The sequence below is a fragment of the Carassius gibelio genome, chromosome B10 (assembly GCF_023724105.1).
Source record: "Carassius gibelio isolate Cgi1373 ecotype wild population from Czech Republic chromosome B10, carGib1.2-hapl.c, whole genome shotgun sequence".
NCBI lineage: Eukaryota > Metazoa > Chordata > Actinopteri > Cypriniformes > Cyprinidae > Carassius > Carassius gibelio.
Window position 1 is genome coordinate 15,053,426 of NC_068405.1, and position 21,052 is coordinate 15,074,477.

The 21,052-nt window shown below is 40.2% G+C and overlaps 1 protein-coding gene across 3 annotated transcripts in view; it reads right to left on the reverse strand.

Moving 5' to 3' along the window:
* Positions 1-21,052, reverse strand: part of LOC127966381 (autism susceptibility gene 2 protein homolog) — a 322,819-nt gene that overhangs the window by 26,285 nt on the left and 275,482 nt on the right. For all 3 annotated transcript variants that reach the window (XM_052567307.1, XM_052567309.1, XM_052567308.1), the window contains exon 6: positions 9,406-9,454. In XM_052567307.1, coding sequence (XP_052423267.1) covers positions 9,406-9,454 — 49 coding nt within the window. The remainder of the gene's footprint in view (positions 1-9,405; positions 9,455-21,052) is intronic.

Consider the following 21,052-nt stretch of genomic DNA (forward strand, 5'->3'; position numbering starts at 1 on the left):
TGTTATCACTATGTTTCACTAGGGGTGTAACAGTATACGTATTCGTACCATACGGTTCACAGGGGAAAATTACAAATGGAAGTGATCATCCCTATGCCTTTGAAGGGCAGAGCCCTTTAAGTGGGTACCTTGTAGTGAGAAGGGCACATGTGTGCCTTTAGTAGTTGTTTAGAATGCACCTGGCTAAGGGAGTGACGTTATTTCCTCATTATCTTTCAGCTTGGATGTTTCCATGACAACGCAGCACAGTGTCCTTCAGCTGATGTCGCTGTTTTACTGCCATACAGTATATTTCTCTTTATTGTTGTTACCTTAACTGTTGCAAATAAACACACATTTTATATTTGTAAAAGTTTTTAAAATATGCTATATAATATATTAAATTTTATATATATAAAACTTTATAAAATATCAAATGTATATTTTTTGTGCTGCATTGTCACGCGAACATCCCGGCTGAAAATAATGAGGAAATTACGTCGCTCCCTTTGCCAAGTGCATTCCAAACAACTACATAATGGCTCACATGTGCCCTGCTCACTCCAAAGTCCCCACTCCAAGGCAAAGGCATCACTTCCATTTGTATATACATATGGTACGAATACGTATACTGTTAAACCCCAGTGAGACGATATTTAAATACATACCTCACAATACGTACCTAGATCAGTAAGGTGACATAGTTTGGAATATGACCCTTATAGTGGGTCATATTACAACCCCCCCCCTCCCCCCCCCCCCCAAAAAAAACCCTTCACATAAATATCATATTTTGATTAAAAACTTGAATTTTGCTGAAAAGAGACTAATTTCCAGGTAAATAAAATAATACTAATGAGAAGAAATATTTATTTGCAACAACTGATGAAGTGCTGAATAATGCACGCACGCACAGCATTGTCAAGGTAGTTCCAAATGCAAATATGAGACAGTAATGCCCTACACCCTTAAAAGAACACATAAAGGGCTCTGCTTTGGAACTTGGGAAGTTCTGTTTGGAATTCGCCCATAGACACAAATTTAAGAATTTAAGAAACTGAGACATGTAAAAAGAATTCAATAAGTGTTGCTAGCAGTTGCCCTGTGCCCCTAAGTAGGCGCTACTTTTATCTCTGGAGTGTGGCCCATTCAAATGTTTGCGCTTGACTTTCATTAAGCTCGATGGCTTCCAGACTCCAAGAGTTTAGCGTAGCATGTCGGATATAGTAGTGTTTACACAATGTCTCTTGTCTCCCTGGCCTCTCTTTCTTCCTCTCTCTCTGCACCCTCCTCTAGTCACCAAGATGGATGAATTTACTTTAGTCCTTCAACCTCTGGGGTTTGCAAACAACCTCGGAATGACCTCTTTGAGAGAGGGACAGATTGAGAGAGAGTGTAGGAGTGCAGTCATGGCTGTGTTATGACTACAGGCGGGACGGACCGAGATGATGGATAGCGTTAAACTAGTGTCTGACTTCCAATTCATCACCAGTTACATGGCATCTCCACCTCTTCTCCCAGCACCGTTAGTTTGCGGCTCTAGTTAAAGCTGTTTTAAAACACACTAGTGTTCCCCATGGCAGGAAAACCACTTATAGCAAGCCTACTGAAAAAAAATAATCGTATGGTTATACAACAATGCTTACTCCTACGTGAGGACAACCACACACACACACTCAAACATCACTGGGAAAGGCCATGAGAGTGGGTGGCGCTATTGTTTGCTGTCCATGGGGAGTAAATCAGAATGTTGCCCATGGTGTGTTAACCTCTGTGTGTTTGTGTGTCAGGGGAGGAGACATTACTGCAGACTACAAGCACAATGTGCTGTGAATTACAGCGCATCTCTCATCACACACACTCTCACAGAGCCATAAATTACAGCCTGTCTCTATACAAACTATAAAGACATGACCAGTATGAGGAAGGATATCTGAGCTGACTGAGAACAAGTAATCAGTTACCTCCCCCAAAACAGACAAGACTGACAGATGTTCTTCGTTGATCCTCAAAAGAGCAAGAAAGAAAACAGGAAACTTTGACTTCATCAATCATTCACTCCAATTGGTTACTCAACATAAAACAAGACAACATAAGCAGACAACCTGAGAGATTGTGTATATTATTGATCAAAGATGAAATGTTAAAGCAATAAGCCACGAGAATGGCTTTTACCAAACCAGCAGTGTAAACAAATTTGTCAATTAAGGGTTGTTACACTGTGACAGGATGCCCATTTCCAATCTCGATTTGGGTGTTAGCTTAACGTTATGCTGTTGCCAAGCAATAAAATGATCCAAGATCATTACATCTAGGGATGCACCGAAATTTCGGCCACCGAAAATTATCGGCCGAAAATGGCCTTTTCGGTTTTCGGCCGATAGACTTTTATCACCGAAACAACACGGCCGAAATGTTGTGATGACGCAAACAGAAACCGCGACCTGCACGTGCACCATCATAGCGCAGACCACGAGCTCCACGCGACATTCACTTAACACCAGTGAGAACATTCTCTCTCTTCTTATTCCTTTATTCGCAGCACTAAAGCGTCTCCTAACAAAGAGATTAAGACGGACCACGAAGTAAAAACAAAGAAAAGTACAGTCTTATAGAGTCTGTTAGCACACGTCTCACTGAGATCTTTTCGGATCCTCTGCACTTCATCGCGAATGTGCTTGATCCGCGTTATAAAACCATTACTTGGATGCGGAATTAAGGCAGCGCGCACGAGAAATGATCCAGGCCGCGCTGGATGCGGAGAACCCGCGTGGAGACGGAGAAGCGGCAAGTGCAGGAGACAGATCAGAGCGCAGAAAAAAAGACTCGTCTCTGCACCAGATGAGTGGCATGCACCATCGTTGTCTGATATGTTCAGTGGAATTCTGCAAGAAAGTGCCTCAAATAATAATAATAGGTTGGCTATATACACACACACACACAAACATATGTACATACATAATATCAGATTGCAGCCATATTTATGCTAGATTTTCTGCTAGATTTCTGCTTTAATTTGATAAAAATGTTTATTTATGCCCTGGCCCTATTTAAATACACTCTCTCAAATATTTCTCAAATGTCAGGCAGATGACAAGCTCAACTGCTCAACAGCTAGATGGTTATCTGTCTGAAGTCTCCATCCCCAGAAGTGACAACCCTCTTGCCTATACTGGAGAAGTGATGCACTTTCTAGTCCTACAGAGAACAATTTCAAATGCACTTCACCTAAATGCACTTTGTTTTTATGAGAGAACTGTTCATTTTAAAACCTTTCTGCAGGCCAGTAAGCCTGTACATTATTATTAAATATACACGAGTGGGATACATTTTTAGTTTGAATTTTATTTTCTACTGTGCATTGTTGCAATGTGCTTAATAAATATTTGCATCATTTGTAATTATGTTTTTTTATGTTTTTTTTTTTTAAATAAGTTATGTAATTGTAATTATTTTTGAAACTTTAATATTAATTTATGCAATTGCAATGTCTTAATTTTAGTAAAGTTAGTACACGGTCATAGCAATAAATGCATCGGTACTAATAATTGTCATATTTTCTTTCGGTGTTTCGGTTTCGGTTTTCGGCCTTGGTTTTCTCTTTTTCGGTTTTCGGTTTCGGCCAAGAATTTTCATTTCGGTGCATCCCTAATTACATCACATTCCAAATTAATAAAAATTGTGCTTAAATAACGTGTATGGATTTCCGTGTGTGGATCATAGCCTTTTTATCGCCCTGTTTGCAAATGGCTTCAGATTTGCCTCATTCAATTTGATTTTAGAGCTACATGCATCTGTATTAGCCACATTATTTCCAATGTAAGAGCAGATGCAGATATTTTAAATTGAATGTGCAAGGCTTCCTGTGTCAACTACTACCAATTATTTTATTATTATTATATTATTATAAAATAACTCATTATGATGCCCTTTTGTTGCAAACTGGTATTTATGTTATTTAAATGTATAATTGTAAAGAAACACATTGTTTGTAGTGCAAATGATTTTACAGTGTACTGCACTTTGTTATTCTTTTAGTAATTTACCTATATAACAGGCAGTCTTGTCTATTTAGAGGAAACAGCTTATTTCCATGTTGCAAAATAAGGTGGAAAACATGCATGAAATGCAAATAATAAAAAAAAGCTTTTCAAGCCAGTGTCAAGCACACAAAATCTGGTATGCAAACATTCATACAAACATACACATACGCTCCTGAAGCATCAGAAATTTGGGAGACTACAGCACTCAGCGAGCGCTCCACTATCTCAAGAGCTCTCCACTTCCATCTATTCCAGCTCTTAACAACTCTCATCTGCCTCAAACTTCATCTCACTGCCTCTTCTTTCATTCTCTTCATCCTCTCTCCCCCTCTTTTTCAATCTTTCGACAATGTCATCATCAGTAAAATTACACCTTCTACCCAGGGCCTCACCCGAGTTCTGCTCTTCAGATGAGCGCTCCACTGCTTGCCTTCATGCTTGTGTGTCTGAGCTGTATATTCAGTGCTCATTCATTCAACATTGTACAAGACATCTGATCAGCTTCAGTGATTTTTATATATAAGCAACCAAGCTATGTACTAAACATAAATAAATATTATATTGTGCATTAGATGTGCACCACTGCAGATATTGCATGACTGGTGGCTAGATTTTATTCAATGCATGACCATGCATAAATAAAACAGTATGGTAGACACAAAATAGCTACCTTCTGTCTTATGAATGATGCTAGAAATGAAAACAAATTCCATTATTTGGGAATTATTGCCAAACAAATCAAAAACAATCTGTTTAGTGGTCTGGGCCTATGTTGAGGCACTCCAAAGTGGGACACTGACAGCATACAGCATAGAGAGAGAGAGAGAGAGAGAGAGAGAGAGAGAGAGAGAGAGAGAGAGAGAGAATAACGTATCCAGAGTAGAGTCTGTAGTGACAGCTCTGTCTTATCAACCAAGTCAAATGTGGCCAATACAATGTCAGACTCAACAGACTTTGCAATAAGCAAGATATCAAGACATTTACAGTGAAAAAGCATTTAATTCATGAAAATTATTAATGTTCCCTCTAATTGTTTTTGCAGAATAAAACCAATTTGCATTGGACAGTCCCTTCAGAGTCATCTTGAATAATTTTGTCAATATATTATATAACATTAAGGTTTTTTTTTTTTCATTTTCTCAAGAACTTGTGGAATCTTAAAAAACAAAAAGTACTGAAAATTATTAAACTGTAATAAAAAAAGCAAAGGACAATTAAAATAGAACAAAAAGATACAAATGAAACAAACTGTGCTTTAATGTTTATGCAAGTCTTAAGCAGTTTACAGCCTATTACAGAAATGAATAATCAAATGTAAAACAAAACAGCATAGTCTTCATTGTAAGAATTAAACTTTTTTTGTTTCTTATTAAAGCTTCAAAAGTTCTTCACTCAAGAGCAGTGTGTGATTTTGCATTTGTCTTTTGCTCTTAGATTAATATTAAGCACACAGTGGAACAGGAAAATGTCACTTTAAGGGTGCTTTCACACTTGGTTTGCTTGCCAGGTCCGAACCCAAGTTCGATTTCTCCCCCCACCCCCTGATGGACTGCATTCATATTTTTTATTTGAGTCCGAACCATGTTTTTTTTTTTTGCGTCATAAAGCCAGTAGCTGTTTACCATGTTGCTTAGTAACGGTGGCACAGGAGAAGGCGGCAAATGCATAGCTACACTTTAATATATTTATGTTTTTGAACCGTTCGTTTTGTTTACAAAGCTTCGGGTACATAACGGCACTTATGTCTATCATATGAATGTACTGCAAATGCTCTAAAGAATTTTAAAGGCGAACAGAAATGAGACATACAGCTTTCTGTTTGCAGCGTGTCAGTCATGCTCGTCAGGAAAGTGAGTGAAACACACACACAAACAAACATTTTTAACAAATAATACATCATTAATAGCGGTTCACTTCCGCGATTTGGTACGATTGCGTTCACATCAGCAGTGAACCCCGTAATGTAGTTCTTATGAACCATACTCCAGACCACACTTTTTAAGTGGACTCAGGTACGGTTCTCGGTCATGCACCCAAGTTCAGAAGACCGCGTTCACATCATCCAAACGAACCAAACTCTGACGTAAATTGAACCTGGGTGCGCACCAAAAGTGCTAGTGTGAAAGCACACTAAGAGCGTATTTTCATTCTTAACTCTTTATGTTCATTTATTACATCACTAACAAAGGTATACATGAATAATCACTAATTGATTACACATCTTTTTTACACAATTTTACACATTTTTGACCATTTAGGTGCGCACCTTGAGCTAAAAGATGACTTTAAATGTCCGTGATCTGTTCCATCTCTGAGTGCATATATCTTCCTGAGGAGCAGCTCAAGTTCTCTTTCACACTTTTAAAAACATGAATAAATATAACGTTACTTCGATGAATCAATCACGTCCCATTTTGCAAAAGTCACGTTACATGATTTTAGGGTTTTTATAGAAGAATGCAAGCACAGCACTGGAAAAGAGGGCAGGATGGGGCACAATAATAGTTTTATCTCGATTATTGGATTTTCATAATCGTTTGAGGCCAAAGTCGACATTGAAATTTCGATTAATTGCACTGCCCTACTTAAATGTATAAATAACACTTGAACAAGGACACCTCAAAAATAAAGTGTAACCAAATTAATGAAACTATAATGAAAATTGTTTTTTAACTGTGTTCGCGAACAGTTTGGTCTGACATTGAACAGCATGGAGGGAACAACATAATTGAAAAACAAAATTGAAAAGTTCTATAGTTCTATAGAATCCCTGATGAAACAGTTACATATCACAGTGGTCAACTGGTCACAGTTCTTGTTGTTCTCACTCTTACTTGCTTCGAAATCAAGCAAAAGGTTTAGATGAACAAGATGCGGGCGATGAATACACTAATTGAGGCAGGCTTGTTGGCAGCCACCTGCAGGCTATGTGAGAGAGACAGTAATTAAGTCGAACATTTAATGATTCTGCTTAATAGGAGTGAGAGAAAAAAGAAAACAAGCTACAATTACACAAAACATCAGGAGGGAGAGAAGGAGAGGAGGAAATAGGAGAGGCGAAGAGAAGGTCTAATTCAGCAAAGAACATTTAAAGTGGGCATCTATGCAAATCTTACTGAACAGGTTGTCACTTACAGGAAACTTCCTGTGTGTCATACATTTTACCATCCATAAAGCAAGATCATCTCTAAGATATCTAGATGTTAGCACATTTCTTGAGAATATCTGGATTATGACCAATTTCCTGATCCTTTGGAAATTGTTTAATTTTTCACCTTAAAATTGATTGTGTTAAAATTATGTGACAAAACTGACAATGACATCTGTTTATCCCTTCTTCTCTTCCCTCTCTAGCGCTCAAAATGGCCTACAGCCCAATAAATGATCTAAGATCAGTTCTGCTCTGCTTTTTTTGGAGTTTGATCCATATTTTCCCCTCTGAGGTGACTCTTCCCTCTCATCCCGCTGTTGAATGTGAGGCATTTTGTGAGCGTCAACCACCTGGGCGTGAATATCACAGCAGCGAGCCTTATAGTTCTAGGCTCCAGGCAAATATTGACAGCTTTTCTGTTTTCGGTCTCTCAGCTCTTCAGTTCTACGTTCCCTTTCTTATTTTGTTTGTAAGGGTTAAGAGTCTGAGCGACTGGTAATCCTCTGTAACAGAGAGCAGCGTACTGTGTACACTTGCTGTCTTTCATCTTCCTAAAACCCTCCAATAAAAATACCACAGTTCATTTGCACCTGTGCTTTGGAGGACGATCCTCTTTTCTCCATCCCTTCTGCCAATGGAAAGATCTGCATATGGCAAGGCGAGAAAGGGACAAGGGGAACGTGAAGGAGCGAGGGAAATGAGAAAGAAAGGACACACATTTAAATGGAAATAGAGTCTGAAGGGAGACGAAGTGGCCTGGCAGTCAGTGAGAAGAGAAAGCATATTTGTGTACTGTTTCCCAAGCGCCAGCTTTTCAGAAGCAGAGGAGGCGGGTATGTGTTGGTTTAAGGCGCACAAAGGGAGTTTTAATCCTTTCAGAGGGGTCGTAATGGCCACTGCGAGGCGTATCCAGGAGGTAAAGCCTTTCCGAAAAAGGGTCGCCATTCAGCGCTCCTCTGAACCTTACAAATCAAACCTCGAAAGGTCTTCAAAGAGCAGAATGTGGGAAATGTGTTTGGGGTCCCGAGGGAGTGAAGCAAGGGGGAAAAGGAGGAACAAGGGGCTTGTCGGCATCAATCAGTCACTCTCTCTCTCACCTCCTCCCCGGGGTCAGATCTCTTTCCAGCCTCCGTCTCTCCCTCCCCACCCCACCCATCACGCTCTCCATCCTGGTAACGCACCATTACAGAAGAATGTGGATTCACAAGGCTGGGCTCCATTATGCTGGCCTGCCTGGGGTTTGTAAAATGGGGGAGCTCAAATTCCAAAGGCTTTAAGAGCAAATTAGCGATGTGCTGATGGGCTCCTGCTGTCTAAAGACACTGAGGTTTTAAAAGCAACTCAACTGACTCCCCGGATCCTTTGACTCACGCCTTCTTACTGCAGACTCCACACGAACCAACTTCCTACACGCATGGCGGGACGTTTACATGCACACAAAGAACAGACAGTGCCTGCATCGCAACTCCTCACTGTATAAACACAAAACGTGCTTTTAAAATAGACACGGCAAACAATATCACACACGCGGAGTATCAAACCAGCAGGGTAGAATTGCTTCTTCCACTACCGTCTGTGCCGCAGATCCAGCACCTTTATTTAGCATTTCACAACTAATCAATTTCCATAACAGAAGCAAGACGCCGCTGCACATGGGACCCAGTGTGTGGCGTTTACACATGCTGCGCGCCTGAAATGGATTTTCTCATTCATCACTCAGCAGCACATTGGGATCTGTTTAACAGAGTGGCTCAGATGGATTTCTCTCAGCCCATACGCTGTGAGAAAGCACGGATATGACACACTGTGCCTGTCAATGGAATCGTAGTCAGCCTCGAGGAAATGCGTTATTTCCCATGCCACCCCAGAAAGCAAAACACATTAGACGTAATCTGAATGCAGTATTGGTAAATAAGGTTGTCTGGAATAATGTGACAGATTCTAGTTTATGGCTTGTGAAGCATCAAAGACTGCATGCTTCACAGTTACTTGCAGAATATTATATAGACCTGGGTTATCCTCACATACAGTGATGATAATTTTCATTTTTAGATCAATTACCAACATTAAATTAATGCCTCTAAAATATAATTTCACAGAAAATGACAACCATATCCATTTAGCGTATGTGCCTCTATAGAAACAGTGAAATCCATCAAGCATTAGACAACTGTGATCTGCACAAGCAATAAACATACAAGCAGAATGGAATAAAGAAATTCCACCACGTACCTTTAACTGCAGCTGTGCTGAAGAGTTTCTCTGAGCTGGCATCTGAGCCCTGAGAGAGAGCGAGAAAGAGAGAGTTAGTACATCTGTTTCAAAACCAAGCAGGTGGGCTTCATCATCAAAGGCAGGGCAGCACTAATGAGCGCAAGAAGTCAGTCTCTTCCCAGAGCGGCCACTGGATGGCACTGTGGCTCCATGCGCCAAACGACGCGCTGCACTTGAGATCGGGTTGTACGCATTAACATTGCTATGTTATTGTGCAAACATCCAGCGTTGCAATTTACACAGCATTTAGGTAATGAAAGCCTATTTAAGTGACAGTGTGGTGTCAAAGGGGCATCGGCTAATTCAATTGGCTAAACAGCAACAAAGATAGAACCATTACAGTCCACCCATTAGCATCTAACCTGACTCTCCACTTAGTCATTCGAGAGAAAAATAATACACGAGCTATGTGCACCTTTTAAACAATTTTACAATAATTAACCAACGCACTGACAAACAGAAGAGCTTTTGCGTGGATGCAGACTTACAATGGGACATTGTTATGTCTTTCGTTGGATACATAACTATGAATATATCATCAAAAAAAAAAAAAACAGCTCATTGGAAAGCAATTATTATGACAGATTTAGCAACACTATATCCATATCCAGCTCGAGGCAAAAACGACACCGACGAGGTGCGACAACCCTATCAAATATTTGCCCATTTAAAATACATTTCTTATCTTAAATTAGCTAACGTTAAATAAAAACGTTCACGCCATTTTCACAGCTGAAACATGAATAATAATAATAATAATAATAATAATAATGTGATATGCATTCATTTACACATGACGTCAAAAGACATCGCTTCCACACAAAGATGCGTTTGCGCGACCGCTTTATTCAAAAAAACATCTGGGAACATTCTCTACAGAGATTTCAACCACAATTATCCACAACCAGAGACAAGAAAACAGCGCTCTAAATCCTCCAGCCATCGAATAATCCGCCGAAACTGCTTTTATTTCCCCTAAAACATCGAACGACAGTGTGGCAATCGAAATTTGAACTACAAAAAATCCATTTTTGAGGGATATGAAGGTGCGGTGTACCTTTAGACGTGGCGAGGTTGGCACGGACGAAAATAACAAGTCAAGAAATCACTTTCAGGAGGTTTAGTAAATGCGCCGTTTCACATTCTGCTTGTCAAACAATGTATAATCCATAAACAGGCGGCGAATTCCTCTCGCTCCTTTTGAGCGATTGACAGACAGCCATGCAAAATAAGAAGCCTTTCCCAAAGAAGAAGAGAAAGCAGAAAAACATCCAGAGCTAATCGCGAGAGAGGCTCTCGGACAAAGGCAGCCAAGTGTCTGGTCCCCAAGAGCGCAGAGAAGTGGAGAAATCCTTCAGTTCGTCCTCCTCTTCGCGCGACTTGGCCGTTTGAAACCCTCCCAACCGTCGCTTAACGGACACGGACTATGCGCTTTGTGTCAGTGGCGCGCGCTCAGTGACAAACCATCTCCTGTGCGCTCGTGCAGAGCAAGAAAATCCAAAAAAGCGTACGGTGTTTTCCTCCTAAAGGTAGAATGGGTGGAGTAAAGCCGCACTAAAACCCCGACCTCCGCTTCCTTTCCTCGAAATCTTCGTTGGGTTCAAGCTCGTGTCCTGTCGCTGGCTCCTGTTCCTCGCGCAAGTGCTGCCTCTATCCACACAAACTCTCTCTCATTCACCCACAGCGAGACCAGGTCCTCCCACTTCCTGATTCTAACCTGACTTCATTCAGCTACTACCCCCCGCTTATTTCTGCCTCACACACAAGGAGCGTGCTTCCTCCGCTCAGCTTCACCGGACAGACGGTGTGTGTGTGTGTGTGTGTACAACGCTCAATGCGAGCTACTGGCAGAGGAATCCTGACAGAGTGCAAACGGGAGACGGAGCGAGAGAGAGAAGAGGAGTGAACTGGGATAGAATGATATTCTTTCACTCTCTGGCCGGACTGAGATGATGTCAGCTGCTAATGAATTTCCCAGTAGGATGCAGCTACTGTGAAGGGGAGGGAGACAGAGCCTCTCTTCATGAGCAGCACACACCTCTCTGGTGCCCTCTGCCACAGCCTTCCTTCACCGGGGTTAGAATCACCCAGGTTGACCCAGAACAGCACTGGTTGCCCTGCTGAATAATGAATGTCAATCTATGAAAGCCGAACTCACTTTCAATGTAGAATACTGTTCTTGTCAACACCTGAAAAACCTGAACCTGGTGCAAAATCTGCATGGGGAAATGTTTTGCTTATATTGCATGGATTCTTTTCTAAATGACCACATCTTAAAAAAATAAGAAGAGGGAGAGAGCTGCACTGTGTATTGCTGGGACTGAAATGGTGGGTTATTTAACACCTGGAAAAAGTATTAAAGTCTAAACTGATCAACCTCGTCTGTGGTGATTATACACTAAGACTGGCCTTAATTGTGTTTCCAAACCGTGGTGTAATATTAACCTCCTTCCCTCTGGGTTTGAGGAAAAGCTCGAAGATCTAATTCCACTAACCTCAGTCCATGGACACTCAAACCCAAACAATCCAGCAATCTTCAGATAAAGCCAGACATTCCTGGAAAATCTCCTTAATCTGACTGATTTAGGGTCGCCTGGTTTAGCAAACCAGTATTAACCCTCTGCACTGTGGGTCAATGGATTAACAAGGGATTTGCATTGCAGTGACCTATGACCTTGACTGCCCCCAGCAGAGTTAGAGAATGTTTTAGCTTATTGCTGGATGTTTATCTTTCCTTCTCTATATCTTTCACCCCTTCTCGGTTGAGCCAGGGGGAAAAAAGGAGCTGCGCGCTCCATCAATATTACAGTAAAACCATGCTCAACCTCCATCTACCTCAACCAAACAGACATGCATTTATTTTTCTCTGTGTGAATTAAAATATACTTATTCCACAAGTTCAGCACATGTAATCTATAGTGAGTACAGTATTTTTGTATTTTCATATATTAAAGCTGAAATAAAAATGAAATGTTAATTTTAAATGCTCAAAATAGAATTAAAATAGAAAAATTTACAAAAAAATACAATAAAAATAAAACTAAATATAAAAATTATTCACAAATATTAAAAATTGCTACTTTATAATAATACTAGCACCTGAAAAGAGTCCCCAGCAACTCTGCTATTGCTGTAACTATACACAAACTACCTGAGGACTATTTTCAGGTGCTGCGTAATATCACTGCGTCTGCTGCATCCATGATACGGCTGCAAAGTTCCTTGATTATTACACCGTAATGAGAGTATAGTTCCTAGCCATATCAGCCTAGAAAATAGCAACTTTCCATTTTCCGTCGGTCTTAGTACACGATGTAACTACAGAAGAGTCAAGTTTTAAATAGAAAAAATATTGAAACTCTTTGGTCATTTTTTGAGCAAGATGCTAACGGTCTAATCAGATTCAATGATCAATGCTAAGCTAAAAGTGCTAGTTTTTAATAGATAAAAAAAACCAGTAAAACTCAACTGTTTAACTCTAGGGGAGTTATTTTCAAAAATAGTGGAGTGGTTCTTTAAATTTAGTTTTAAATTGAGTTCACATCAAAGAAATCAAAAGATAAATGCTGCATTTTATGAATTATCAGCTCATTTCGAGATCAAAGCCTGCAAAAGGAGAGCGTGCGGCATCAACACTGGAAAGATTAATTTGCAGCAGTTTGTGCGTTGGCTTGCTGAAGAGATGCTCAGCTGATCGTCCGCAGCGATGCATGTTGCATAAGCGCAGTCTGACTGATGTCATATACCCTATAACACTCTCTCACATGTTTATTATTTGAACATTTTGGGAGGAGTAAAATTGACGTGTGGTTTCAGCAACCAAATGCATTTACACATGTCCGGTTTCGTCTAGAATGTGGCCCAGACCACCTCCTGAAGTGGTTTGAATGATCGGATTTACATCCGTCTTAAATGCTTTCTGGAGGGCATTTACACTAGGTATTTTCATGATCGGATAGCTATCCGTTTGGAAAAAAACGCATGAAGTGACCAGGTGTAAACAGGTCCTAAATGCAGGCTTTGGAGGACAGGTTCAGCATTTTTATTTGGACGTAGAGTAACCATGGCAAATTTGGTTTGGCTATAAAAAAGGTCCCCTTTTTCCATCTATATTTGATTAAATGGATATGATTACATTATGATTACATATATGGAGCATGTCAGAGTTTGGATGAGGTGCACCAAAGCAGCCTTCATCCCCGAAATCAGAGCTCGCTTTCCTAAACGCCTATCATCAGATTTGAGCGAAACCTCAAGCCTGTGATTACTGCTCTCCGCTCCACAATTAACGTCCGGATCTCTCAGTGCAGATTATTTTTAATTCAAATGAAACGCTGACAGACTACAGAAAGCAGGCAGAGAAGGAGAGAGAGAAAGAAAGAAATGGAAGGATATGCAGTGAGAGAACATGTCGTAGAGCTGCCAAGAAACTAATTTGAAGTGGCAGTGGGGTATGGAAAAGCACTTGGTGAAGCTTGCCAGAAAAGTGGAATAGGAGATCAAACATTAATATCTGGAGTTATGCTATGTATGGCAGTAATTGCTGTCTGTGCCTGTAAAATTCCGCCTATAGACCATAAGCCCTTTCTGCTGTCGTTTTGTCATATTTTATTCCTTTTTCTGGCCTTGATCCTCTGCTTCAAAGTAACCAGAGCTGTATTTTGCCTTTCTCCTTTATCCCTCCCTCCTATTCGCTTCTCTGCTTTCTTTCCCACTCAAAACGCATGGTTTAATTTCACAGGAACTCTGTGCTAGATTGCAATCACAGGAGATCGGCACTGTTATGGTCTCTACGGCTATTACAGAAGCAATCTCTCGTTCTCATTCTCCCTCGCTCTCTTTTAAAATATTGCTGTGCATAAGTGTAACCTGAGGGGACTGGATATAATGTGTTAAATAGGGTAGCTCTGACTGGCCCTTGTCTGTAATCTCCTCTCTTGCATTCTCTCTCTGCTCTTTTCAGCTGGGGCCTTTGAGAGGCACTCAAAAGAAAGGTCCATTTCTAGTGACACTTAAAACTTCGCCAGTCAGGAGGGAACATTGACCAGCTCATCTGGGAGGCCTTTCGGGATGGTATTAGTGGTGTGTAAAACACCACATCAACAATGCCAGCGCAGAGGAGGGGAAAGAGTTTTCATGAGACAAAAGAGCTGTGGACACAGTTTCAAAGATGGAGTGATCTTCTTTCCTCGCTTCTTTTCCACAAACAGAAATTCAGAGCGATAAGTCTCCTCCGGTTCCATCTGCAGCTCCTGTCTGCAATCTGCTAAGCGCAGGTCTTTACACGGCACTGTTCACAAGAGGAATGAATGGGGAGGTGGAACAGCTACACCTTTTGTTGCCTCTGGAGAGACCATAAACCACTCAGCTCAGTTTTTAAACCAAAAAATTGTTAAGTTAGCATGCTGGACCCATGGCTTTGATTTTAGCATACACTGTAGCCACTATAGACATGACCAGCATTTTCAAAATTTCTTTTAAATATTTTATGATGTTATATTATTACCAAATGTTGGATTCAATATTTTTGTCAACCTGTTTTTTTTTTTTTTTTTTAATCAGTCCAGGTTTTGCATATGTTTTTTGGAATAGCTTGGTCATAAGCCTCATTGACCTAAGTTTATGCACCTTAGTTTCTGAATTGGAAAAAAAACTCTTATTAATGAGGCCTATGACTAATTTCAGTGAATTTCAGACCAATTTCAATGACCAGTTTGAAAAAGAGAAATACAAAACCTGTACTAACTGAAAGAAAGCAAGCTGATAAAAATTGAGTACAATATTTGGTACCGATATAGAATAACAAGCCATTTTTGTAGCCCTATTTTGACCTGTTTTGGGGGGATAAAATCCCAAAAGTTTTCTCTGAAGATATTATACCCTTTGTGAAGAAAGTCATGATGTTTTATTCCAATGGGATTACATTAACTAGGGTTTTCTTGAAAAGGAAATCCTTTCTGGGTCAAAATGATTGGAACACAGTATGAAGGTTAAAAGAATCATGTCTTAAAGTTACAATTCAATAAGAAATTTGAATTCTGTCAATTTTAAAAGAACATTGGACCCCTCTTTTGTATTCTGCAGAAGAAAGATGACATAAGGGAAAGTAAACAATGGCAGAATTTCAACTATCCTACCTAATTTTAAATACCCTATCCTAGATTATTGCATTTGGTTTCATCCTTGCTCAGACTGTATATGGTCAATACAATTTAGAGTCTAGCCTGCAGTATTTCCTATCTTTGTTTCCCCTGCTTCCCCTCATCATACCCCAACTACTGTATTAAGTGGAAAAAGAGGCAAAAATCAAATTGATTTACTTGTATAGGTTTTTGCGTGCATTATTAAATAGCCAAAGATGTCAACAAAACAGGTGAACCTTGAGCGGCGCACACACAAAACTCGAAAGGCAAAACTCCAGATAATCTTCCATCTCTCGCTCCCTGTTTTCAGGCAGCGGTACAAGACTTTTCGCTGCTGAGACTTATCTGTGTGAGACCGCTCAACGCAGCCTATGACAGCTCCTCTAATCTCCCTCCTCCCCAAACACAGCACGCTGACAGCCGCTCTCTCTTCCTTCCTCAGATTCCCTACCATACATATATTAATCTGTCATTCACACAGCACATAACAGTAGGGGGAAGCTGTACACGGCCTGCAGTAACACACACTATATGTGATGTGCAACACCAATTCACACACTGATATTACGAGTAAACTTTCAACACACTCGTTCAGTGATGTTTTCAAAATATACTGACAACTGGACGTGTGATAAGAATGGAGAACGTCAGGTAACACGAATGTGAGGGGGAGACGGGAGTGCGAGACATCCATCAGATCCACCGAGACATTAGGAATTTTAAAAGCAGCCTATTCAGACAAAATTATCTTCGGCTTCCGCGCTTTGTGATATGAATTTCACATCGTGTATGGTTTCACACAGGTCCAGGAAACACAGGCACTCGGCTTACCCAGCGGAAAAAAGAGAGGGCGAGTGTGTAACCGAAGTATTATCAGTTCATCTAGATACTATCTCCCTCAGTCAAAAGCCGGTTTAGAGCAGGCAAATGGTATGCGCACTACAATGTTCAACATTATCTCCATCTGGAAACCCGTAATGACACGGGCCAGAGTAGAGCCAGTTGGCTGATAAGCCCCAGTGCTGGTCTAGCCGCTCGCTTAAAACAAACTGGACAGGAAAATTGGTTTATCCCTCCTGTCTCAAATGCTCTGGTTACACCCTAATATGTTTTCGCCTGTCTTTCACTCTAAATGATTTCAGCGGGAAGGAAAGGAGAGAAAAGCAGAGGGCCCTTTTGGTCCAAATTACAGGCATGACTGAGAGCACGGGTCACTGTGCCAAGAGTCATTTCAGAGCAGTCAGTCACTCTGTGTGCTGTAGTCACACAAAAGAGCCATAAAAATCAGCAGAAACACCAATGCATGCATGAATGCAAAGAAAAATAATAGTGGTTAAACACATTCAGGATCCATTCATTTAAATAAACCTGTGCCATATGGATATAATTTAGTTAGCTATAGCTTGAAAGTAATAACGCACATGGAAACACATAAGCGTCTTTATGAGAACATTATGTCATAATGTGCACCATGTTAAAAATCGAATTCTTCCTCAGTATCATAAAGGTGTAATTGCTCGGCGCTAAAAAGAGCGGAACGGCACACTGATCTGGTTTGTGGGCATTTTGGTTCAGGCTTTATGAATATCCCCTATTAATACCCCTGCCTAATGGTGGCTCAAATTGGCTTGGAAAAAATGTGATGCTCCTGGCTGTTTGAGATTGATACATGTGAATCAGAGACCACCTTGTTGCATGCCAGTTCATTATTGTGGTATTGTTAATTATCAAATTTAAGTGTCAAAAAGTAAAGTCATTTATGTGTATACATATGATATTACAACCCCACCCCCACCCCCCACATTTAATCAGATCTTCATGAAAACTTTTGTTAATAATAATAATACTGTAACATTCAAATGTTTGGGGTCAGTAAGATAGGTAAGTTTTAAGACACTTTCAAAATTGGTAATAATAAGAAATGTTTCTAAAGCACCAAATCAGGATTAGAATGATTTTGCAATCACAGGTAATAATTACATTTTTAAATATATTCAAATAGAATTGTAATAACATTTGACAATATTCATTTTTGTTTTTTGATTGGTTTGGATCATTAGTAGGTAGAGGTTTGCCTATATTATACCTAATTTTGAAGTATCGCAACAAGCATGAGACAGAGAGGAGAGAAAGAAAGCAGAATAAAGGGATTATGAGAGACAGACAGAAAGACACAGAGGGAGGGCGAGTGAGACAGAGAAACGTCCCGCTGCGGTTTAAGGTGAATCACGGCAGGAAATAACCACGGCATCAAAATCTGTCTGACCTGCCACAGATCGCTGGGGCCCAGAGCGCTCTGGATGGCAGCAGAAACACTAGGCCTCTCAAACGCTCTGTCAAGACCTCTCTGTCAGTCCCAGCATGCGGGAAAACGACTCGGCCCCTCCCTCGGCCCGCCTTGGCAGACTCACTCCAGGCTTCATTGGGCTGAAATGCTACAAAGTGGGCGTCTGATGACCGGCTCTCTGGGGATAAGAGATGGCCTTGAGACTTCAAACGCCAGCAGGCTGACAGGCAGCAAGGGAGGTCTCTCTCAACCCCCATTCCTCCTCTCCAGCTCTCTAACTGCATCTCACCCCACCGACCCTGGAGGGGTTTCTAATTGCGTTTCACAGGGAGAGCTGAGCTAAATAAGGTCCTTGTTCTCTCTCTGGCTGCCACCCTGCTGGGGGGCAAAGAGATGGAGAGATGGAGAGGAGGATGGGAGGAGGTGTGCCTCCCCAGTGGGACAGAAAGCTTTAACATGTCAGAAATCTTGTGGGAGAGAAAGACGGAGAGCTTCGATTTCCCTGCAGGTAACAGTAGAACGCTGCAGAGCGAAGGAGAGAAATGACGGGGGAGACTGAACAAAGAGGGTGTGATGGGAAGAATGGAATCATCTCTAAAGCGCTCTTAACCCTTTGGCTGACATGAGCGCTTGCATGCTTGTGTGCGTGCGTGTGTGTGTGTGTGTGTGTAATGCAACGAGGCGATGAAGATGAATGTGAAGGCTATGGCACATGAGGATCTACTTTGAAGCTGTCTGGATTTAAATATTTCATGTTCGTTTCTGGCCCCTCCCCCCGAGAGCACCCGCCATGTTTGTGGCACCGTGGCCTTTCATTATCTCCCCTTTAAAGTGGGCCGGTGGTGGCAAATCACAGTCCTCGTCTGCAATCTGCTCTAGACTTATCTGTGACAGCATCTCATTAACCGCACACGGCAATTAAAACAATTACTGATAAGAGAGGTGTATCAGAGCCCGCAAACTCACAACAGACACGAGATGTCTGCTCTGATTAACATGTGTCGTTATCAGGAAGCAGGCTAATCACTGTCTTATCTCGAGTGTGCCGACTTGCCTACACATGCAGAGACTGACAATATGACACAACATATCACCATCTATTAGGAAAGGTGGATTTACTCATTCTGCTTGAGAGTCCTTCCAGCGAATTAGTTAAGGCTGGTTATCTCAGCATCTTAAACGTTAGATTTTCTGCTCTAGGTTGTACAAAATACTGTATAATGTAACAGAAGTTTACGGAAGCAATAAGGCAGAAGATAAGCGGCATTATAGTGATTTTACCATGGTGAAGGGGCAACAGTGCAACATAAATACAATTAAAAACCATTAAAACATTATTACATTCATCTATGGCTGCAACTGATCTTTAAAATGAGCAAAAAGATAATGAAAATAATTGACGATGAATTTCCAAAGACAAAATTTGTAAAAATCTGGGATCCGAGGGTGCATAAAAAAAAAGAACTTTAAATTTGTCCAAATGAATTATTAGCAATGGTTATTACTAATCAAAAGAAAAGTTTCGATATATTTACAGTAGGAAATTTACGAAATATCTTCATGGAACATGATCTTTACTTAATATCCTAATGATTTTTGGCATAAAAGAAAAATCGATCATTTTGACCAATAAAATGTTTTTTTGGCTATTGCTAAAAATATACTCCAGTGACTTAAGACTTAAGTTTTGTGGTTCAGAGTAATATATATATACACACACACACACACACACACACACACACACACACACACACACACACACACATATATATATATATATATTGGAAACCATTAAAGTTTTTAGGCTTATTTAATTAATGAAAATAGTTGCTGTACTAGTATATTTAGTATAGTATACATGCTGTATATTTATATTTACTTTTTATATTTAAACTTTTTAATGGTCATGTTTACACACACAAACTAGCATAACACTGTCCATCTTGCTCTCCACAAATCATCATCTGTCATTAAAAAAACTAACTGGTAAACCATTATTAACAACAGTGCTGAATGTGCCTCCTCCAATCAGATTTTAGAGCTGTAAATGTTTCATAAAGTTGTGTTTAAAAGCATTAGAGCCACTTTATCATGTTAAATTTCTTCTGAAGGAGCCTATTCATGTTTACACTCGATCTCCTGTGTGGCTTGGCCATACTGATTTGTAGAGTAGATTTCCAGGTGGTTGCAATGCGTATCTGTGTGTGTTGTGTTATAAGGGCCGCCTGTCTGGCTGTAATAGAGATGCCTTTGAGAAGGCCTACACTGAACCCACGTTGAGGAATTCCTCTCATTCGCGACACTTTTATATCCCTCTGACGAACTAAATGTGCACTTTGTGAGGCCTGTGCCCTGAGAGGAGAGAATCACACATTCACAGTATGGTGGAGTTATTCCACTGCACAACACACAACACACACACGTGCAGAACGCGCACAACACACAAAGTGAGTCTAGGGGTGTTGATTTGTTTTATATAGATTTGCACAGCTTTGAATGGGTGAGAAAGTGTAGGCGTGTGCGTTATGATGTGAGAAGAGTGTTAATATATGTGCATGATGAGTGTGTGTAATTTGTGTGTGTGTATGCACATAGAAACGTGTGTAAGTAGGTGAGTTTCATGTCAGGTTGATCTGTGTGTGAAAGCTGGCTCTGTTTGTTCGGACCATTAGTTCAAATGATTACACACCCTGCCAATACTTCACTCAGGCTGCCACAAAATGTTTTAATTATTATTAGTTTTAGATACAGTTATGTACTGCAAATATGCCAGAAAATGTTGGTTTAATTTTTTATTTTTTTTGTAATAACACCCAGAAATGGCAAAACTATGATGCAAAAAATTAAAATAAATTAATATAATTTATATATTACATTTAATAATCAACCAATTAATCAATCAATCAAAAAATATATATATTATATGGATGGATGGATGTAAATGTGTATGTATTCTCATTTATTTATTTATGAAATATTTCCCAACAACAACAAAAAAGGCTGTATTTATGAACAGATACAAATAAATTCATAAACATATACTTTTTTTTATGTGGATCAATCTAACTCTGGCTTAGCCTGACCTCTGTTTAACATCACAAGACTGAAAAACCCAAAAACAGAGTGAGAGAGTGTGTAAGAGGATTTCTCTATGAACACATTATCTACACACACT